We start from the raw sequence: 24,256 nt of genomic DNA, 5'->3' as shown, positions 1-24,256 counted from the left end.
TATTACATTTTAAATTTCTTACCAATACAATGTCACACATTTGTATGGCACTTCTTGTGTCATAACACCCAATTATCAGTTTTTGAGCGCATGTTTGTATTAGCTACACAGTGACTCTCAGTAGACCAAGGCCTACTTCACACATTGGTGTAATTCATACAGTGATTCTTAGTACCTTCAAGGTAACACCCATCGGTGTATCTCCAGGTTTCTGCTAAACCTAAATTCTTAAATATTGTTGGTGAGGATCCAATCCTCGTACCACTAGACCAGACCTCCCTAATAAACAAATAGCAATCGAGTAAGTTGTTAACAATTTGCATTTTTAGAAACCTATTCCAAATAATTGTTTTATCATTCATTATTTGATACATTCATTACAATATTGTACTGGAGAGAGATACATTTTAAAAGAAGTGCATTTTTAGAAAGCAAGTGCAAAAGGGGCTAATTAAAAGTAAAGTGAAGAGATGTATTTTTAGCTTTCAATATATACAATATATAGTACACCCTGTGTGGAGGGGTATCAACCAATAATGTGTCATACGCTTGTCTGCCACGGGACAGTATCATTTTCATTCTTCAATCAAATCTCAGCCATGTTCAACCAAATCTAGGTCTTCAGAATACCCAGCTGAAAAAACAAGAGTGTGCTGGGTAAATGTGCTGGTTGAATTATGTCAATCATTTTCTAAATGCCCTGGTCTGAGGCCTGCTGGCGCAGGTTTTTATGGATGGAACGGGAAAACACAACTGGTTTCGGCTCACCGTCCTACTTAGATTACCGTCATGTAGCTAACAAACACAAATAATTCAATACTAATTGATACTGATCCTTTCTCTAAATGAGGGGGGTTGGAAGGAGTAATGGGCAAGGTGGGTGGCTTTTTTTTTTATTAAAATTTTGTATTATTGTAAGTCCTCCCATTTGATGCGACTTTAAGACTAGTTAATAGTTCTCTGTCTAGAATAAATCATGCATGTATTTGCCTCAACCTTGTTTTTAAGAAGCACTCTCTCCGGATGCACAATATCCTGTTTCATAATGGTTTGAAGGCCAAGAAACATCGAGTCGCCTCTTGAGAGCTATTTATTTGGAATACACCTGTAGGTTATGATGTTACTTTTGCATAACAGCGTTTGGCAATTTCCGTAGTTAAAGTTCAAAGACTCAAGGCCACGTACAGTTCACGCTGCTGCTTCTGCTGGATTCGGAATCCTGACTGAAGGACTGGAAGGAAAAATGTGAGAGCACTTGTCAAGTAGGCCGCGATACCTAATCAGATGCTAGCCTTGTATGGACTCCAATTTGCGGGTGTAAGTCATTCCTACCGGACCAGATTCGTTCAAGGAGCTCTCTGTGTGCTGCATTGTCAACTTGTCCAAAGTGTTTTTTGGAAGCGATGGAGTGTGAGCTGTCAAGGGAAGTCCTCCCCACCTATTTCTCATCTGTAATCTGCTGGGGAAAACAGTGTCAATGGAAAACCCACCCCCATGGTCGTGCTGGATGCCTCGGCTCTCTCTGGCCCATCATCTGAAACCATCATTGATTGCATTCTGGCCGCGTCGCAAATGAATGGTTTCTCGGGCACCAAGGCCAGAGTCGTGTCTAACAGCCGTTGTCACTTTTCCATTTCCCCCATACTTGTGGAACGAGCAGCAGCCTCCAAAGATTAATTCAAGCAACTTGGTGTTAGTGTACAGATTCCATAGAGTCCATAGTTCGTGCTGAGGCCATAGATCCATATGGCCTCAATTACGTCTCGTGATGTTGAGTCTTTGCTCCTGTAGCCTCACCAGAGGTGTCTCCAGCAGGCCTGCTGTATCTCGACCAGTTCTTTCCCGAGTTTCCCTCCGTAAAGAGCAGTCATACACCAGTTTGGGAGTGGAGGACAGCGTCATGAGTCTACCAACGTTCTCAAAGGGCACAGCCGAATCATGAGCCTAACAGTGTGGACCGTAACTTCTCCAGCATATTTTGGAAAGGCATATCTGTGTGGTTTGACATACCCAGATGGATCAGGTGGTGGCCCCACCCCCCTCTCCCCAGCGGGAGAGCCGACACTGCTTGAAGTCTCTTTAATGACCGCTTCAATAACTTTCCCCTCACATGCGTCTCTTCCTGGGGCAGGTGTGGCCTGCACATGGGATTCTCTGCTCTCTACTTCAACATTCTCATGAGGTATAAATTGCCCTCTGACCTACAGTCTAGAATGGGCTGTCAAGTTCCAGCGTTATTTTTTTGGCGTTGTTTCAGGTCATTATCGAATCACTTTGTGCATTGCAACAATGGACTAGGCGAAGCACGTACCGATGGAAAATCATTTAAGACTTGAGAAGAATTTACGAGTATTGTAAATTATCGAGGTCATATCAGGTTGCGGAGGTACAGGGTGCTGGTAGTGGGGCTTCAGGGCACATCTCTGTCAGTAAAGCCGGTTTGAGTGCTGAACTGCAAAGCTTCAACTGCATGTGTGTACCCCTTCCACGAAGGTTATGATCATATTGAGAATAAGCACATCTTAGAAATATGTAGCCAATACTCAGTTTGAAAAACTAGTTGTTTCACACGTTCCTAAAAGAAAGAAATAGTCTTTACAAAATAAACAAAATTGTCTTTCTGTCAAAATTTGACATTTCTAGTTTGAGAAACCCTCATTTCCAAGCTGTTTTGTTTAACATTAACGAATAGAGTCACCATTTGGCAGGCTCGGGGGCAAAAAATCAGATAGGATCAGGCGGATACTTTCCAGATTAGATTAGATTAGATTAGGTTCAGTAGTAGTGAGACACAATTTTCCCCTCTTTCTGTCCTTTGCACATGTTACGTGTTGTGGTGGAACAAGTAGGTTTTCCTGAAAGATCATATTCTGTCTCATTCAACAGAAAGCCAAGCCGCTCAGGCAATGGCGGCGACAGAGCACGATTGCGTGAGAGGAGTTTTGTCTGTCGAGAGGCTGTTTTAGTCTACCACCTAGTACCTTTTTCCCTTATTGACAGAATCACACCTTCTTCATTTTCAATGTTTGCAATAAGATAAGATGGCGCTAGTGATTTTTTTCTTAAGTGTTCCATTTCAGTGACCTACCTACCTCATTCCTCAGGTCCAACACTTAATCAGCGGTTTTGAATAACAAGGAAACTCAATACCTCTACCATGACTAGACATATTTAATAGTTTCCAAAGCATAACAGTCGAATCACACTTTAACCCCCATTTTTTATCGTTAGCAGAGCCAGCCTACCTAAGTGGGATGATTTCAGACCTGTTAAGATTTCTATTCCCACTTTTCTGACATTTTGAACGACAAAGAGAGGGACAACTGTTTTTTATTTTTATTGTTTATAGGTTTGTAAAAGGGACCAGGCAATAAACTCTGAATGAAAACTCTGAAATAATCATTGTATTTGTACTGCTCGGGGGAACCAGCTGTAACACGTGGTCAAATTAGGAAGGGCTCTGTAGGATTAATGGGGAAAAAATCTTTTAGGGATAGGTCTTCAATTTTATTGTCATAGCGCTTTCTACAAGTCTCTCACACAACATACCAGGGCCCTGGCCTCCTATAAAACTAGCCTGTGGAAACAGGGCACAAGCATATTAGACTTTGATGAAACAACATCCCAAGTACAGGAATCAAGATGCAGAGCTCCGCTTACTAAGACCAGACATACTGTTGTTTGTTCATCTCCACGGCTCAATGAGGAACGACAAGGGCTCATTTTGTCCCATTGTTTATTAGGGTACATGCAGTCATTCGATGCTATTTTTACGGGAAGTATAATTTCAGCGGTAACGTTTTGCAGAGGGACTTCTTTGTGACTGAGGTAATGCCTCCCTGGGATTGAACTAATGGGGAGCTTCAGCCCAGCGATGTCCCCGTCGGGGGACGCTGGACAGAGAGGTGGCTGGACGGTTGTCCCGGAAGGTGGCTGCTGGCTGACAGCGTGTGGACGGAGACCTCTGTGGAGCTCGTTACGTTAGCCCCTCCGTCATATGGTTGTGTTTAGTCTGTGTTTGGAGCTGGGAGCCAGATGGCTCCGACTGAGGGACAGTGGAGTCCCCAGGGTTCATGGGAGAAAAAGGTCTTACTTATTCCTATTCGTCATCTCAGGAGGCCACATCTGGGTAATTGTTGTGTGTGTGTGTGTGTGTGTGTGTGTGTGTGTGTGTGCGCGTGTGTGCGCTCGTGCGTGGCGTGGGTGTGTGCTGAGAGGTTTCGTCTTCATTTTGGAGTTTGTCCTTCCTTCACGGGATTTGCTGATTGTTTGACAAGAATTTCACATTTTTAAATCAAAACAAAATGCTCCAAAGAAACGGATATATTTGTGTTATTGTTGGTAAATTGGAAACACGCTAGGTAGTGTGTGTGAATGTTGAATTGTCAACATTGCAGAAAACAAAATTGGAATCTAAACAGCTGTACTCGGAACATGCTCTGTCAGTCTCACACACAGAGACAAACACACATTTGTCGAGTTGAGCTCACCTACTGAATCGGTGTTACGCAACGGCTGTCTTTCTGTCCAGTTCGACTTCCCTCAGGCGTTTGACCCCTGCGGCCTCGGTGCTGTGTAGCCCTCTCAAAGAATGGGACAGTTCTGTCATCTTTCCACACCCCCAAAGGTTCTGGAGAGCCAGACCAAAGGTTAGGCTTTACAGTGTTAAATGGTAATATCCAGTATCATATAGAGCGTCATATCGTGGTCGGGGGACTTGGGGATAGAGTTAGACTTGACCTTTTGAGGTCTGAAAGTGTCAGATAATCTTTGACTGTGGAGTGCATTGTCAGGAGGGACAGTAATTGCAGACAGAGTCCAGCAGTCACATGTGGATCAATGGCTTGTGTTTGGGGAAATAGTTTCTCATCATCAATGTCCAAAAGCAAACAGAACTCCCTGGCAGTGACCCTGCTGCAGCCCTGCAATTTATCACCACACCAAAGAGCAGCGAGCGACTCTTTGATCTAAAGGAACAGTCTTATCACAGATGGCCGATATTTCTTTCCGTTGCGTATCTGTCTTGAGAACAGGAAATTAAACCGCACAAATATGAAACAAACCACGCACGTTTCTTCTCATGCGTATTGGATATTATATATATTTTATTTTAGAATTTTTTAAGGGGCACCTTAAAACACCTTTTTAAAGCGGACACTCTTTACACTGTATACAAATTCACCTGTACCTGTAGTGTCAATGCCTACATGTGGCATTGGACTATGGACACTTTTTTCAGTCTCATTATACAGTTTTCATGACCCTGGAGTATTTGATTTGCCCCAGCATGTACATGGTTAGCATCACCGGCTTTCGCCCTCAGAAGATCACTCGCCGGGTCCTCCTCCTGTCACATGTTTAGCCCTCGCCCCCCATGTAATCCAGGGATTGTGATATACAGACTCCAGTGTCCTCCATAAAGTCCCTGGTCTGCTGTCCTCAGGACCCCCCTCGCCGCCCGTACGCTTCCCTAAAAACGCTACATTTGAACAGATGTACTGGCAAGAGGGTAAGCGCAGCTCTCGTAGTCGGGGAAATACTACAGACTTGCATTTCAGTTGAACGCTTCCAGATGTGTGTGCGTGTGTGTGTGTGTGTGCGTGTGTGTGTGTGTGTGGGAGGAGGGGGTTAAATCCACATAAGCGGGTTCAGAATCATGACAGAAAAGTGGATGACACAATCATCTCTCTCCTAAGCGGGACACGTGTCGATGGGCTACCCGGCGCGCTCACTCTTCAAAATATACCCCTTTGTTGAAAGAGGAAACATTTGTGTAACGCGCAAAAGTCAAGGGACTGGACACTTTGGCCAATCGTTCGCTCATGCTTGATAGTTCTGTCTATTGGTGTATGGCTGAGGGTTGAGAAAGGTTCACTGAATTGTGATTGGTGGAAATTCTGCTTATGATAATATGGCATTTCTTAGTACTGATGACAGCTCTCTGGGTATGTCAATAGTCACGCCAAGGTGTCGACAGGACATCAGTCTCCTAAGGGCTTTTAATCTGTTTGTCTGTTCTCTTCTCACCAGCTTTGGTTTTAACTTCATTTAAAAAAATAAAAACCAAAAGAAAACAACTGTGGATGAAGTCCGTTTTTGGTTTCAGGATAGAGTGAAGTAGAAGGTGAAGGCAGCTGTATTTGTCACGCGACACACAACACATGCAATGGGCTGACATGGGCGACATGACACACACACACATGCCTACTGCTGTCGCCGATTAAATGAATCGCGCCCGGGGGGCAAATCCAAGTGCTCCTGTCTGTCTTCGCCAGGGACAGACAGCGTTGGCGATCTGTTCTGCAAGTTTTTTGTATTGGTTTCTTTTGGGAGGACATGCAAACTCTGCACAGAAAGGCCCGGAGACCTTCTTGCTGGCTGTGAGGTGACAGTACTAGGTACTGCGCCATTGTGCCGCACCTGAGCGATTTTGGGGTTCAGTGTCTTGCGCAAGGAAACTTCGGCACAATGCTGGGAGCTGGGATCCCCAGGTGGCCGCTCTGCCTTCAGAGCTATATGCTGATAATTGTTTAATTGGATGTGCATTGGCATGCTTTTTTAATAAGGCTGATATTGCTTTTCATTGTCACCTTTCTGGAAAATGTATGCATTGTAAATATCACAGTTTATGATCCCCCCCACAGGGATTATTAAAGTATCTAAAGTAATTGATTGAGGCCTGTTCAGTAGTATTCTGTGGTATTGTATTATCGTATTATATAATAATATATGATCACTCAACTACCTTTTGTTGTAAGTGTGAACGCAAGACATCAGCATCTCCTAAACATGCCTTTTTGTGCCCATAAGGGTTGCAAAATTCCAACAATATTCACAAACCTTCCATGGGAATTGACGTGAATTAAAGGGAATTCACTGTAAAACTGAATGTATACCCATTCATGTCCAGTTTATTCCAGTTAATAATTCCCATTCATTCCCAGTGGTAAGTTTGTGAATATTCACACAATTTTGCAACCCTAGACCATCAACACATCATTGTTCAGAGCCATCACTCGCACCGCGACAGCTACTGGCCTGCGTCCCCTTCCCCCTTATTTCATCAGCGCTGAGAATTATCTAGGCCTACAGTACGTCCTCAGCAACCATATAAATCACAGAACACTATGTGACTCTTGAAAGCTTTCTCGGTGGTGATTGCCAGTTTAGTATGGAAAATTGTCTTGAAAGCATCATCTTTGTTTCTGTCTGTTGCAGCATCAATAACAAACTCCAGCAGCCAGAGGCAGCGTCTGGGGTACTGGAGTACGCCATGAAGCACTTTGGCGAACTGGTAAGTTTCCACTTAACCTGTGACCTTAGTTCATCCCTACATGCACGCACGTTCTATTGGCCCTGGCCAGAGTCCTCCTAATGCTCTCTTTAACAAGAGGATGAGCACCATTTGAGACACCTGCCCCTAGATCGCCTGCTCTCACTCTCCGCCACGTGGAAAGGAAGTCTGCTTCAATAGCGAGGGCAAGAGTTATCCTGCCTGTTATTACAGTATCACTCTTCTCCATTAACTGGGGAACGTGTTGGTTGTCTTTGAAATTCAGTTGTTTTGTGTCCCACCCGTCTATGGAGGTTTGGACTATGGTAGGTTGTTCCCAAATTGTAAATGCAGTTAATGCACCACACCAAAAGTCTTTATCATAATATTACAGTAAATGCTGCTCAGAGACACTTTATAAGCGTTTTATATTCGCCTCGCGCCTCTTTGGGACCTGTGATATGCCAAGAGGAGAGCCCACAAAATGTGTCTATTTAATAACTTAAGCCGTCTCATATTGATATCATCAACTGACATTTCTAAAAGAAAGCACTATTTGTTTTGCAGTCTACAGTTTGGCTGTGGGCTATTTTTTTGTGTAATACACCCCCAAAAAAACAACTTTTTCCACCTTCATAACATAACACTTCAGAAAGACATTCTTTGTTAGGCGTGTTTGTTTCCCTTCTGGTTCAGTAATTGCATCATGCCATAATTGTGCTCCTTGAGCTCCGGTTTGTTTTTTTTCTCACCATTTGACATTGCTGTATGGGAGCGCAACCAGTAAATATTACAGAATCGCCAAGGTGCACCTTATTTTGAACCATAAAAGAAGACAACTGCCCAGGGAATTGTGGAAAGCAGCAAGGAGCAGCCAATCTTGTGTTGTAGAAACAACCCAAACAGATCATTTTACAGTTTGCTCCACTCACGTTTTATTAAGTGGCTACTTTTAGCCAAGAGTCCGGTTGTTAGACAGCCGCCTGTTTCACAGGTGGGGTTCCTGCCTGACGCTGCCGGTCTTTGGGAGCTATAATTTTGTTCCCTATTTAAGTTGGGGGGTGAAGTGAAAGCATTCAGTAAAAGCACTTTGGAGAATACTTACAGGAAGCTTGTTTATGAGCTAAAGAGTCTGTGGCCTTTACTGTCAGAGTGAGCTAGCAGACCTGTTTACTATTCCAGTCAGGCTCATCACCAGGTCACTAGAAGTCATGCCAGGTTTGCACACTTCCTGAGATGCTTATGACGGGAAACTCTTGGAGTGTCGTAGAGAGACATTTTTACAGGTTCCCGTCTAAAAAAATCAATAAAGGTTGAAATAATGGCTTATGCCACTAAAACTACAATATTTGAGTTTGAGGAGAGGGGTAACAGTGTTTTGCCACTGCAGAATATGCAAATAATAATAATAGTAATAATAATAATAATAATAATAATGGTATTAATGTATTCATGGCAAAATAAATTACTGAATTACTGAAGTGACCCACCTGCATGTTGTAGACAGTGAATGCTAATAACAATTGCTACTGTATATCTGATTAATTAATGTTTTACAGTTAGGTCCGTAAATATTTGGCCAATGACAATTTTCATTATTTTGGCTCTGTACACCACAATGGATTTGAAATTAAACATTCAATATGTGCTTTAAGTGCAAAATTTCAGCTTTAATTTTGATGGTATTTACATCCAAATCAGGTGAACGGGGTAGGAATTGCAACACATTTTATATGTGGAGGGACCAAAAGTAATTGGACAAACTAACGTAATCATAAATCAAATTGTCATTTTTAATATTTGGTTTCAAACCCTTTGCAGTCAGTGACAGCCTGAAGTCTGGAACCCATAGACATCACCAGACGCCGGGTCTCGTCCCTGGTGAAGTTCTGCCAGTTCTCTACTGCAACTGTCTTCAGTTACTGCTCTTTCCTTGGGTGGTTTCCCTTCAGTTTAGTCTTCAGCAAGGGAAATGTATGCTCAATTGTATTCTGATCAGGAGATTGACTTCGCCATTGCAGAACATTCCACTTCTTTGCCTTGAAAAACTCTTTGGTTTCGCAGTATGCTTCGGGTGCCCATCTGCACTTTGAAGAGCCATCCAATTAGTTCTGAAGCATTTGGCTGAATATAGACGTGCCATGTTCCAGCCTGCTTCAAGACCTCCACCATCATCCTCGTCCCCAAGAAAGCAAGGATCACTTGCCTCAGAACTGTCGCCATGACCTCTGTAGCAATGAAGGTTTTCGAGCGCCTTGTTCTGCGGCATCTCAGATCCATCACCGACCCTCTCCTGGACCCCCTGCAGTTCACTTACAGAGCCAACAGATCAGTGGATGAGGCAGTAAACATGGCCCTACGCTAGTAGAGGATGCTCCAGCAGAGTCCGCAGGCACCTACGCCAGGATCTGGTTTGTGGTCTTCAACTCTGCTTTCAACACCATCCTCCAACTCACTCTGGAGGGTGTACTCTCCCAGATGCGCATACCCGAACCCACCTGCAGGTGGATCACAGACTTCCTGTCTAACAGGAAGCTGCATGTGAAACTGGTCAAGCATGTCTCTGACTCCAGGACTATCAGCATAGGCTCCCCCCAAGGCTGTGTTCTTTTCCATGTACTCTTCTCCCTGTACATGAACAGCTGCACTTCCAGCCACCAGTCTGTCAAGTTCCTGAAGTTTGCAGTCGACACCACCCTCATCAGACTCATCTCCCAGGGCAACAAGTCCGCCTACAGTTGGGAGGTCGACCACGCTTCCCTCCATCACTCTGTATGTCACTTCAGTGAACCCTGTTGACTCCTTCCGCTTCCTGGGCACCATCATCTCCCGGGACCCCGAAAAAGCACAGCAGAGGAAGTACTTCCTGAGGCAGCTGAAGAAATTTAACATGCCAAAGGCATTGATGGTACTCTTCTACACCTCCACCATCACCCTCTGGTTCTCAGTCGCAACAGCCAAAGACAAGGGCAGACCGCTCCGCTGAGAGGGTGATCAGCTGTAAACTGCCCTCCCTACAGGACCTGCACACCTCTAGGACCCTAAAATGGGCCAATAAAATAGTTACCGACCCCTCCCATCCCGATCACGGTGTCTTTGACCCATTCCCCTCTGGCAGGAGACTGCGGTCCATCGGGACCGGGTCCACTCGCCACAAAAAGTTTCTTTCCCACGGCCATCAGACTCATCAATCAATCAATCAATCAATCAAAGCTTTATTTGTATAGCGCATTTCATACCCAGAGGCAACACAATGCGCTTTACAGAGAACAAGGGAGGTGGGCAACAAGGCTTTGTGTCCCCCCACAACACATCCCCCCACCACTGACTCTATACCACCTAGCACACGCCCTCTGAGTGATCCGCATACCTCAACAGCACGCACATTGCACACTCTGTACATAGCACTGCTCGTCCACCACACTACACTCTACACTCTGCACACTCACTGTACATACACTCATGACACCCCATCCTGTATATAGTATGTATATTGCATTTGTGCCTCCCCCTTTTTTTTTGTAAATCGTAATTTGCACATTGCACTGTATTTTGTTTGCACTGATTTTTGTATTTGCACTGTTTTTTTTGTACTGTTGTGCACTGACATGTCTTTGCACTGTCCCATCCTGTCCTGCACCCTGTCCCTATGTCGTCCGCAACAGCATACAGTATGCTTTAACCCTAGTCAAATTCCTAGTATGTGCGAACCATATACAGATCCTGTATCTTGATCTTGAATGAGCTGGTATGCTTTGGATCATGAGCAGTTCATTCCCTTCACCATAGTCTTCTCTTCCCATCATTCTGGTACAAGTTGATCTTTGTCTCATCTGTCCGTAGGATGTTGTTCAAGAACTACACAGGCTTTTTTTAGTGTTTTGGCAAACTCTCATCTGTTCTTCCTGTTTCTGAGGCTCACCAGTGGTTTCCATCTTGTGGTGAACCCTCTGTATTTCCTCTGGTGAAGTCTTCTCTTGATTGTTGACTTTGACACTGATACGCCTACCTCCTCCTGAGGAGTGTTCTTGATCTGGCCAACTTTTGTGAAGGGGTCTTTCTTCACCAGGGAAATAATACTTCTGTCATCCACCACAGTTGTTTTCAGTTGTCTTCCAGGTCTTTTCGTGTTACTGAGCTCACCAGTGCGTTCTTTCTTCTCCTAAGACCAAGAAAGTGGATCACATCACTCCAGTTCTGAGGTCCTTACACTGGATACCTGTCTGTCAAAGAATTGACTTTAAAATACTGCTGCTGGTTTATAAAGCACTGAATGGTTTAGGGCCAAATATATATTTCTGATCTGCTGCTACGTTATGAACCATCCAGACCTCTCAGGTCGTCTGGTACAGGCCTGCTTTCTGTCCCCAGAGTTAAAACAAAAGATGGAGAAGCAGCGTTCAGTTTTTATGCTCCACATATCTGGAACAAACTTCCAGAAAACTGCAGGTCTGCTGCAACTCTCAGTTCTTTTAAATCAAGACTGAAGACTTTTCTTTTTGCCGCTGCTTTTTATTAAATCAAATAATTATTCATTCATACACGGCACTGTAACCGTTATTCCTGTATTTTATTTTTTCTGCATTTTGTTTTAAATGTCCTTTTTTGCATTTCATTTTATATGAAATGCAAGACTTTGTCTTGATGCTATTAATGTCTCATGTAAAGCACTTTGAATTGTCTTATTGCTGAAATGTGCAATACAAATAAACTTGCCTTGCCTTTCTTTTGAAGAATGCACTGAACCAAACAGTTTATTTGGCCACACCGACTGTAATGTTTTTGCCGTCTCTGATGGGTTTGTTTTGATTCAACTTAATGATGGCCTGCTTCACTGGTAGTGACGGCTCTTTGGATTTCATATTGAGAGTTGACAGCAGCAGATTCCAAATGCAAGTACCACACTTGAAATGACCTCTAGACCTTTTATCTGCTCCTTGTAAATAAAATAATGAGGGAATAACACACTTGGCCATGGAACAACTGAGCAGCCAAATTCTTTTTGGTCCCGTAAAAAGGCTTAGGGAGGGCATGTATAAAATCTTTTCTAATTCCTCCACCGTTCTCCTGATTTGCATGTAAATACCCTCAAATTAAAGCCGAGTCAGCACTTAAAGCACTTCTTGATTCGTATCAAATCCATCGTGGTGGTGTACAGAGCCACAATGATGAAAACTGTGTCAATGTCCAAATATATACCTGTTTGTGTCTCACCTTCCCACTATCATTTTGACAGGAAATCCAAGCAACCTGGTATGAGAAGCTGCATGAGTGGGAGGACGCCCTGGTGGCCTATGACAAGAAGATAGACATGAACAAAGAGGACCCTGAGCTGATCCTGGGGCGGATGCGCTGCTTGGAGGCTCTGGGAGAGTGGTGAGTTACAGAGGAACTTAGTCCTCAACTCAAATTTTGGAAGAGCAAGTTTATAGCTGCAATATTCCAGTAAATATGATACATGGCTAACTCTAAAACTCGTAAGGACAAATCCTAACAGTTGTATCATGACCAAGTTGTAAAGACAAAGATTTTCCAGTCATGTGTTCTGCCCAATATTTTCATGCTTAGTGGCCATTATTTTTCTGCATGAAGACGTTTGAATTGCTGGATATACTGAGCGTAATGGAGAAAGACAAGGTTTGTGAGAGGGAAGATTCGCCCGGAGCAGGCCCATCCTCAGTACTTTGAAGTTTGCTCACAGTCACAAAGGATCGGTAGGCTGTTCCTGATGGAATCTAGCCTCGGGCTCTGGGAAGACACGGCATGAGGAGAGAAGCCTGTGTTTCCTGAAAGGAGAGAATAGCAATATTGCTGGGAAGTGTAAGGACTGTCAGTCAGTCCAGTAAATCTCTGGACTGCATGAAACCTCACCGTACCTCCGACAGCGCCAAGGACTTTCTTTCTTTCCCTCGCCCTTCCCCTCTCTCTCTCTTTCCCTCTCTCTCCCTTCCCCTCTCTCTCTCTTTCCCTCTCTCTCCCTTCCCCTCTCTCTCTTCCCCTCTCTCTCTCTTCCCCTCTCTCTCACTTCCCCTCTCTCTCTCTTCCCCTCTCTCTCTCTCTTCCTCTCTCTCTCTCCCCCTCTCTCTCTCTTCAATGCTTTCCCTGCATGCTGGTGATTCAGTTAAGTTGAGTTGTTTGGAAGTAACGTCACGCAGTGACAGAAGAGCACAGACAGGCGTATCTTCGAGTTTTGACGCTGGCCAGGTGCTAATTAGCTTATGTATGAATTGGTGTTGTGCCATAGTTCCCCTTGTGTTTTTTTGCACAAAGGGCTGACATCTACTGACGATGTCATGACTTAAGGATAGCAGTCTCATGACAATGCATTGTTTCCAGCTAGGGCTGAGGGTTCTGTATAGTTTCTCTTTGTTCTGAGAGGCAATGCAGTGTCTAAAATGATCCCTCAGCCCACCCTCAACGTTTGTCAGATGCTTTTAGATCTCATAAGATGGGGCCAAGTGTTCTTGAAACAGCTGTTTTGAAGATCCAGCTGGTTTACAGTTTGTGTCTCAAACCCTAATGTTAGAGATTACTAATTAAACTAGAAATGGTGCTCAGTGAATCCGTGTTGTGACGCCAAAATTGAATGGGTTATAAATTGGCCCATGCTACAACCCTCCACCGAGTTTCATGAAGAGCATGATTTGTGTAATCCTAGTCCAAAAAATAATGTTGTTCAGTTCTCTGACAGATTTGTCTAAATATTTGATTCTGTTCACTCCACAGTGCTAGTCATGTTGTTTAAATTATGTGACAGAATGGACAATTTTATTTTATACATGACCTTAGTGCAAGTAATAAATCCATGTTTCTCCATGAGTTTAGCAATTTGGTAATTTTTATGTAATCCTTGTCACAAAAAATGACTGGAGGTGAATGGGCAGCTGTATTTGGCTCTGTGGCGCCCCCCTCGGGTCACAGCTGGCGGGGGACAGTGCGGTGTACTCCGGGCTCTCCCCCCGCACACCCCAGTCTAAACCCCCCCTCTCTAGCACCCCCACACAGGGAGCTGAATTCGTTCTAAGTTTTGTTTTCATTCGTGGTTCCGGCCTGTGATTCAGATCTGCTCCAAAATATAATAGGTTCTAAGGTGCCCCATGATGCACCCCTCCACCGAGTTCCATCAAAATCAGTTTGGTAGTTTTTGCGTAATCATAGTCCAAAAAATGAATGGAGGTGAATGGCCAGTCCGTCTGTGTTTGGGCGACCTGTGGACCCAATCCGTGCTTCGGATATGCTCCAAAATGTAATGGGTTCTAAGGTGGACCATGCTACACCCTTCCACCGAGTTTTGCGAAAATCAGTCGAGTAGTTTTTGCGTAATCCTGCTAAAAGACAAACACACGCATGCAAAAAACGCCACCGAAAACATTACCTTTCGCCCTGCGCTGTCCCTGGGGCAGAGGTAATCACTTGGATTGAATCAGTCTAATTCATTTGGTTTCATTGGCAGATTGATTCTGGAATATTGTTAGGCTGCCACCGGCGAAAAGAACGCGTCCCCAAAGCCTCTAATCCTTAACAAAATGAAGTATAAGCCGTCTTCAAACTCACGATATTAGTTTTTCTATTATTCCAGGGAAATTCCACCGGTTTGAGCGATGAGCTGCTGAGTCCACCGATAGCCGTACCTTTCCAGACCACCCGCTGGGTTAGCCTACGTGAAGCACGCACGCCATCAATGACTCAGGACTTTTTGTTTTTCTAGCCTCCATAGATCAAGCTCTAGCCAGACAGCTGGGGAAATACTTCTCCTCACCCCCCCCCCCAAAACAACCTGTCCCAAATCTCTCCCCCCTCTAATCTGTAACGCGTTCAATCAATGCCCTTCCCATGAAACACGTGCAAAAGCAGGGCCTCCATCCTCTGGGAACAGTGGGGAGTGGACATACTGTTCTATGTACCACCTCATGTGAAAATAGGGCTGGTTGAGTTCACCTGGTCTTGGATGGGAAAAAAGTATTATTTTTTTTTACTGTGATACGTATTGTTGTGCTAGTCACAGTCAGGTTGGCGCATGCATAGTTGACTCTCAGTCGCAAATCTTTTCAAAACGGGCGTACGTCGAGTGGAAGGCAAGTTCTTCATCTCATGCCAGTACGGCTGGGTTGACTCAAGGGGCAGGTCGAATGGGGATCAGCGATGGATCTATCCGCATTCCTATGGATGATGTATGATGAATGTAGTCTTTTGATTGTGTTTCCAACTTGCGTTTGACTCGGAAAAGCAAAATCAAAAGTGATTTTATACGAAAGCCTCGTTATCCCTTGGCTTTTCTTAACCCTTTTCCCCCGTGTGTGTGTGTGTGTGCGTGTGTGTGTGCGTGTGCGTGTGTTTGTGTGTGTGTGTGCGCGTGTACGTGTGTGTGTGCGTGTGTGCGTGCGTGTGTGTGTGTGTGTCCCAGGGGCCAGCTGCATCAGCAGTGCTGTGAGGAGTGGACGCTGGTGACGGAGGACACCCAGGCTAAGATGGCCCGCATGGCGGCCGCGGCAGCCTGGGGTCTGGGTAAGAGCCAGCGCCTCACCTCACTCACCAACAAGCAGTACAGTAGAAACCACTACCCATGACACCCCACTACCCATGACACCCCACTACCCTGGACACCCCACTACCCTGGACACCCCACTACCCTGGACACCCCACTACTCTAGACACCCCACTACCACTACCCTAGACACCCCACTACCCATGACACCCCACTACCCATGACACCCCACTACCCTGGACACCCCACTACCCTGGACACCCCACTACTCTAGACACCCCACTACCACTACCCTAGACACCCCACTACCCTAGACACCCCACTACCACTACCCTAGACACCCCACACACCACTACCCTAGACACCCCACTACCCTAGACACCCCACTACCACTACCCTAGACACCCCACTACCACTACCCTAGACACCCCACTACCACTACCCTAGACACACCACTACCCTAGACACCCCACTACCACTACCCTAGACACCCCACTACCACTACCCTAGACACCCCACTACCCTAGACACACCTCTTCCCTAGACACCCCACTACCACTACCCTAGACACCCCACTACCACTACCCTAGACACCCCACTACCACTACCCTAGACACCCCACTACCACTACCCTAGACACCCCACTACCACTACCCTAGACACCCCACTACCACTACCCTAGACACCCCACACACCACTACCCTAGACACCCCACTACCACTACCCTAGACACCCCACTACCCTAGACACACCTCTTCCCTAGACACCCCACTACCACTACCCTAGACACCCCACTACCACTACCCTAGACACCCCACTACCACTACCCTAGACACCCCACTACCACTACCCTAGACACCCCACTACCACTACCCTAGACACACCACTACCCTAGACACCCCACTACCACTACCCTAGACACCCCACTACCACTACCCTAGACACCCCACTACCACTACCCTAGACACCCCACTACCACTACCCTAGACACCCCACTACCACTACCCTAGACACCCCACTACCACTACCCTAGACACACCACTACCCTAGACACCCCACTACCACTACCCTAGACACCCCACTACCACTACCCTAGACACCCCACTACCCTAGACAACCCACTAACCCAAGGGAGCACTAAACGGCAAGCGCACGACCATTCTCCACGACTCACTGCATCTTAAGCCAAGCTAACGATAACGTCTGCAGACCCCCCACCCCCCGCCCTGTACATCCAGACGGGAATGGTATCCACTTGTACTGTAATCTCATCATAATGTGCAATGGTGGAGAACAACTCGCCTGGTGCTATGCTACTATGTGAGGGGAACGAATGGAGACCACACTTACTGCTTATGGAGCCCCAGAGGCCGATGGCTTCGTTGCTTTAAAACCTGATCCCTAACCCCAACAAACTGCTGGACCGCTGAACCCGCCCACCTGAACGCTGAGGGCATTCTTCTGTTGGTGTCTGGAGGAGTCTAAATATTAAGTCTGGCAGACAGTTTTCCTTGATTTCTTGCGCATTAAGTTGATTGTAGAGCTCAGTGAAGAACCTCAGCTGTAACCGAGCCGCGGGCCCTGGGTATTCATGCATTGTGAAGAAGTTAGTTCTAGTGGAGCTGGTTTTGCTAGAGCGTACAGATTCAATTGTTGTCGAGCCCCCATGTTAACCTCAAATATTCAGTAGCACTTTTCCTTCAGTTGTAGTTTGTCTTTCTGTGTGTGTGTGCGTGTGCGTGTGCGTGTGTGTGTGTGTGTGTGTGTGTGTGTGTGTGTGTACAGGCCACTGGGATAGTATGGAGGAGTACACGTGTATGATCCCCAGGGACACCCACGACGGGGCCTTCTACAGGGCCGTGCTGGCGCTGCATCAGGACCTCTTCTCATTGGCCCAGCAGGTGCGTGACATCAGCAGCTCTCGTCACCCACTAGCTGAACCTCTTCCTGTGTACAGATTTTTTTGATTGTCCGTTTCCTCAAACTATGTCAGTTTTTCCAGACAGAAACGTAAATCGAGACATATGTTCCTATACCTTATTTTAATTGGTCCGCTCCTGGTGCTTTTGAACAGGTCTACACATTCACTTTCACGGAACGAATAAAACACAAAACCGCTTCTTTTACAATGTGGCACTTCCTTGGTGTGGAAACGTTATGTAACTCCCCTGATCATAAATCATAGAGGCTGTTCACCCCCCTGGCAAATAAAGGACCCTTTTTCTTTCGTTTTTTTTTTGTAACGGCGAGGTCTGGTAGGTTCGTCTCCTGACCTTCCCAATGGCCGAGGGATGATGGAGGATTTAGATGAGCTCATTGGTCCCAGGGGGAAGATCCATCCAGGCTCGGTGCCAGGCCGTCTTAACGAAACACGGGCCTCCTCGCCGTCGACACCGTTCGACACCTGTTCCTCCGCCCCCCCCCCCCCCCCGCCCCCTGTCTCTCAGGACTCATCCACAGAGTCGCCCTCCCTCCATAGCCCTCAGGAGACGTGCACCCCGCCCGCCCCCTCATCTCCTCTTTGTCCTCCCGCTTTCATTGGGAGATTAAGTCCAGGTGTGGTCTGGTCTGCGAGAGTCTCTCCCCTAGCCGAAAAGGAAAGGCCACTTTTGGCTCTCTTTGCCGATGAGCCTATTCTCAACGAACGAAGGCGGAATCAAAAGCAGATGGAGGAGGGAACAGGGTGAAAGCTCAAATGTCAACATGAGCTCAGTTGTCTTCCGGATACTGTTGATAATCCCCGTTCTTAAGCCCTCCTGATTCCAGACTCGTATACTCGGGAGGGTTTTCGCTCCGCCGCCGCCGCCGAGGTGCGCGCGCCGAGGAGCCGAGCGCGCGTACGTCCGAGGCTGTCCTGGCTCGCCGTCGTTAACCTAAGAGTGATCGGTCTGTTCCTCTGCGTCACGCAAACACAACAGTGGGTCCATAACAGCCCGGCAGAGCCGTTATTAATGATGTGTGGTAAACTGCGGTTTCTACTGCTCTGCTGGGTGGATCTAGGAGCTGTTTTGAGTGCTTTTCAATATGCGACAGGCCCTGGAGGTTAGGTCCTTATGTCTTCCAAGGTGATTCTTCAGTTTTTGGAAGCTTTTGAAACACGTGCCGTGCATGGGAATCTGCAGAAGGTACGCTTCTGTGAATGTTGGTACACTTGAAATCACTAAGCAGAGAAATATGGCTTCTCACAGGACATGGACTTTTGATGACAAAATTATATTGACTTTTCAAGGATAAATGACAAATTATATTGTCAATTATTATATTGATTGGGTTCTTTGCAACTTCAATTTTTGGAATATGAAAAAAGGAAAACTGAAGTACTGTGCCCTCCAGTGCATTTTGAGGACGGCAGACCTAAGGACCAAGCCACCAGTGGCCGTCACATATTCCTACCAATGCTTTTAAAAGGCTAATACAGTACATGGCCACTATATTATTAGAGCAACTGTTCGAACCACTACAATGGAAACACACTATAGAACCTGACCTGGGCGTCCGCAAGCCAGGAGGAGGTTTTCACACACATTCGCACACCACATTCATCAGAAGCCAACCTGACCAGGCCTCTGTTGAAGGTACAGTGCACAGGTCCCGGGTAAACAAACCTGTTGCCTGACTTTGGCCTGTATAAGGAACCAGCCTCATTGTCACCTCACCTCCGAGTGCCCAGCCCCGCCCCCTCCCCCTCCTCATGTTGTGAATACCTGTCGGGGTGTTTCGGCACGCAATCACCAGACCCCCCCCACCCACCACCCCTCCGAAAAGGTACTATAATTGCTCGTAGGCATGCTGAAACAGCTAGCCCCCCCCCCCCCCCCCCCCTTTCCTCTCCATGCTTCCTCGTCTGCTCCTGGCCGTAATTATGGTGTGTAGCAGCGTTGCCGCCAGCAGGAGAACGGTAAGTGCGGGGGCTTTCCACCGGCCTGCGTCTTCCCGTTTCATTCTCCTTCTCTGATTCGTCCGCCGCTCCCTTATTGGAACGTCCGCGCGGTCGTAAAGGAGCCGGAGTGGTTTGTTGGCTCGTTATCGGCCACGGTTATATAACTATATTACAATTTACCTGTTCATATAAAGCGCTTGCCTGCCCATATAAAATACCTGGCAGAGAGAGAGCGAATAGGAACGGTCGAGTGTTAACGAGCAGTGCAGCTTGTATAATCAAAGCGGGCCAATGTGACGGCGCTGGCGGCGGCGGGGTATGACCGGGACGCGCAGACGAGTGTGTCACTGCCGCCCCGGGTTTGACGGAGGGCGTTTGTGAGCTCAACCCAGTCCAGTCCCATTGGTCTTGTAACCAAGGTGCCAGGAGCTGATGTCGGCACTGGCCGAGCTCGAGGTCCATGGTCCAGGTTCAAGTCGCAAGTTCACGTTTTCGCTGCTGAGGAAATGGCCTGGTCCACTCGTCCTCGCCGTTACCGAGGAGACGGAGGACTGAGAGTCCGTCGTCATGTGCATGAGTCTGCTAGTCTGGTAAATGTCTTGCGCTCTCTGAAAATTAGTATTAGGCTGTTAAATGTCACGGGCTCTCTGAAAAGAACGGTCGTGATGTAAAACATGCTTTACGCCCTCATAACGTGCGTACGTGTGTGTGTGTGTGTGTGTGTGTGTGTGTGTGTGTGTGTGACTGTGTGTGTGTCTGCGTGCGTGCGTGGATGTTCCAGTGCATCGACAAGGCCAGAGATCTGCTGGACGCTGAGCTCACCGCCATGGCTGGAGAGAGCTACAGTCGAGCTTACGGGGTAAGGACTGTTTCCACCGGCATCCTAGGAGCCTTCCAACTCATGATCACACACAGCCATTCAGTCAACAATAGCCCGAGATCCTCACGGCAGAAGCTAGCATCGCCGCTACCGCGGTATGTAATTCCCGACGATCTGCTGTGTACACTACTTAGATCATCCTAGCTGTTTGACCCCCCATGTGACCCGATGGTTCTATCCCTGTCAATTGCATTAAAGCAACCTGGCAGGTCGCTGTTGGAAGGGCATCATAGGAGCCGATTCCATACAGATGGTCTCAGATGCGAGGCTGCTATCGGCTTGACAGCCGACACTGACGGCAATTACAATGAAAGAGAGAGAAACGGACTTGGCTCGCTGCGCGGCTGTCAGTCACCCTCCGCAAACCGCCGTGGAAGTAGGGACGTGACGTTGTAGAGATTGCCTGCAGATAGGAGCAGATAGTGAGCTCACATCCAGACTAATAGAAGTCGAACATGGGGGATCGTAGTCGGCGGTGCTGGCGGAGAGTTTGGCGAGGATTATGGCGTCCGGAGATCCCTCTACCTCCACCGCAGATAACCTGTGTTTCTGGTTAGGAGTACGAGCAGGCCAGGAAGATGCAGTCATAGACTGTTGGGTTTGTGGTGAAAGTGGTACCACATGGATACAGTATGATGTGATATGACTGAACGTCAGCGTGTTGTGTGTGTGTGTGTGTGTGTGTGTGTGTGTGTGTGTGTGTTTTGCAGGCCATGGTGTCTTGTCAGATGCTGTCTGAGCTGGAGGAGGTCATCCAGTACAAGCTGGTCCCAGAGAGGAGGGACATCATACGGGAGACGTGGTGGGAGAGGCTCCAGGTGACCGGAGAGGACACACACACACACACACACATACACACACACATATACACACGCACACACACACACATGTATACACACACACACACATATACACACACATACACACACACACACACACACACATATACAGTACACACACATACACACACACACACACACACACACATATATACACACACACACATACACACACATATAGACACATACACACACACACACACACATATATACACACACACACATACACACACATATAGACACATACACACACACGCGCACACACACACACATATACACACACACACACACATACTGTACACACACACACATAATACACACACACACACATACACACATATACACACACACATGCGCACACACACACATGCGCACACACACGTGCGCGCGCACACACACACAGATACATTTGGACATCCTGTTCACACTCCCTGCCCCCAACACACATGCATCTGTTCCTGTAATCTGTGAACAGCCATCATCTCTACACACACTCACACAACGTCAACAGTGTCCAACCGTGCTGTCATAAATGAGGCATGGTTGTGTTCATAATTCATAACCTGCAATAACATTGTTGTATTCTTGGGTTTAAGCTGTTTCTTGTTGTCTATGGGTATAACCTTCGACGCTGCAGACATTTGCAAGACATGGCTGCATTAGATTCTTTCAAGTCACCATAGTTTTCATCTGATTCATCCAGAACAATCCTGTGTGAAACGAACCTCCCACAGTCCCGACCTCAGACTTCCACAGAGACTGATTATGATTACAGTGATTATGATTAATAATGGATAATTACTGAGTTTTATACACCCCAAACTGTAAACAATAAGACATGAAGACGACCACAAAACCATCACTGGCCCGAAAAAACGGCGTCTCCCGCCAAGTCTGTGCAACCCAATACAAACGTACCAGTCCGTCAACAAACACCGTCTCTAAAGACGGAGTCAAAAAATACACGTTTTCCACGTTTCCCCACCGCCGCCGTAATTGCTAGTCGTAGCGTCTTGATAGCCTCATGTCTTGCCTGTGCACGTTTCTACCCCCCCAAAAAAAAGCCCAAACTCCGCACCAGCGGGGTGTGGAGCTAATCTACAGCACACAGTTGATCCCCCCCCCCCCCCCCGGAAAACCATTCCGGGAACATGACGCCATCACCTCCAGACCTCCGAGAGTCCCAGGATGAGAGGATTGATACTACCCCCCCTCGTGTCTGGTCGACGCGGCGAGCATCTCCACCGGTTCAGGTGCTTCTGATGCAGCAACGCTTTCGGCCAGCGGAACCTCAAACCTTTTTGGCGCCCGTTGCCTAGGCGACAACCCAACAAGGGAGGTTATTTACATCTTCTCCGGAGCTGTGAAACAGCTCCCCTGAGGGGAATGTTGGCCCATAACGCCCCCAGACACACACACACACACACACACTCACACACACTGGCTTCAACTCGTTGTCTCCGTGTTGTGAAAACCCCTTGATCGTCTCAGACTTTTTCCATTCATAAAAAAAGATGAGAAGGGGTAGAGGGAGAGAGGGAGGGAGGGAGGGAGGGGGGGGGGGTGACGGGTGTTGGATCAAGAGGCTCCCCCTGAACAAACACTAGGGCCCTAATGGTCTCAGCAGAGCTGGGGGCATGTTGACAGAACTCCTCTCGCTAGTGATTTATTGGCGGCCAACCCTGGCACATCTGTCATGGAGACCCCCTACTTCTCTCCCCCTTTCGGTCTCCCCTCTCTCTGTCACTCTCACTCTGTGTCTCTCTCTCTCTCTCTCTCTCACACACACACACACACACACACTCTTTCCCCTGTCAAAAGACTGGGATTGAGGCAGAGGGACTGGGATGGTCCCACATCACCACAGTGTGGGCATGTGTACACACACGGGACCCCAGCCGCCGCGCATCACGGCACCCCAGCTTTTGATGGACGGCGTGCTACTTGCAGTCGCACGTGACTCTTGTACTGTGTGTGTGCGCGTGTGTGAGTGTGTGTGTGTGGTTCATAAGTGGGTGCCGTGGATTTTCTATAGTACTCTGCTGCCTCGGGCTCCCGTCTTGTGTTTGCGCACGTGTTGGACTTCTCTCTCGACACCTCAGATGTTGCCCCCACCCCCCACCCCCCTCCAGAAAAAAAAAAGAAATAACTTCAGATGTTTCAACATAAACAAATAAAAAGAAACCGTAGAGAGGGCTGAGCTGACGTGCTGCTGAGCTGACGTGCTGCTGAGCTGACGTGCTGCTGTTAACGAGTGTGATGTGACATTGCCCCCCCCCCCCCCTCCCCTTCCCCCCCCCCAGGGTTGCCAGCGCATCGTGGAGGACTGGCAGAGGATCCTGATGGTGCGCTCCCTGGTCATCAACCCCCACGAGGACATGAGGACCTGGCTCAAGTACGCCAGCCTCTGTGGCAAGAGTGGACGCTTGGTGAGTACATACTAAAATGTAAATTCTTAAAATGACCAATTTTTACGACGTGGTACACAGTATACTTTAATGAGTATTCAGTACATGCTGTGTACTCCACCGAAGCTGCATTACTAATCAGGGTGGGGTTTTACATCGCCGTAGCAGAGGGGATGTGGCGTGGCGTCCGGTCGATGACCACGCGGAATCTCATGAGGCTCGGAAGACTTGAGCGAACTTCCAGAGCCTTTAAATCAAAAACGCTTCTCATCAAACCAACCCCGGCCTACCCCAGTTGGGCGTTCCATGTACCATGAAGCCCGTGGAGGGCAAATCCTCATGAAGTGAGACCGCTACGGAAATGGCGGATGAGCGTAGCGTAGCTCTCTCAATCACACTGTTTAGAAACCCGAGCCTGAATCTGGTCAATAAAGTGTCACAATTTCCCTCCTCTTCCTCACTGTTATTCTAAGTGATTGTAGTAGATTGCA

General features: G+C 47.2%; 1 protein-coding gene across 2 annotated transcripts in view; it reads left to right on the top strand.

Annotated features, from left to right (window-relative positions):
• mtor (mechanistic target of rapamycin kinase) overlaps positions 1 to 24,256 on the top strand; it is a 78,083-nt gene that overhangs the window by 35,991 nt on the left and 17,836 nt on the right. For both annotated transcript variants that reach the window (XM_084435884.1, XM_084435883.1), the window contains exons 29-35: positions 7,219 to 7,294; positions 12,510 to 12,649; positions 15,678 to 15,778; positions 17,544 to 17,659; positions 20,420 to 20,497; positions 21,229 to 21,336; positions 23,661 to 23,786. In XM_084435884.1, coding sequence (XP_084292010.1) covers positions 7,219 to 7,294; positions 12,510 to 12,649; positions 15,678 to 15,778; positions 17,544 to 17,659; positions 20,420 to 20,497; positions 21,229 to 21,336; positions 23,661 to 23,786 — 745 coding nt within the window. The remainder of the gene's footprint in view (positions 1 to 7,218; positions 7,295 to 12,509; positions 12,650 to 15,677; positions 15,779 to 17,543; positions 17,660 to 20,419; positions 20,498 to 21,228; positions 21,337 to 23,660; positions 23,787 to 24,256) is intronic.

This window comes from Borostomias antarcticus (genome assembly GCF_949987555.1).
Source record: "Borostomias antarcticus genome assembly, chromosome: 3".
Classification (NCBI taxonomy): Eukaryota; Metazoa; Chordata; class Actinopteri; order Stomiiformes; family Stomiidae; genus Borostomias; species Borostomias antarcticus.
Note: the sequence above shows the minus strand (reverse complement) of the source record. Positions and strands in the feature narration are given on the sequence as shown.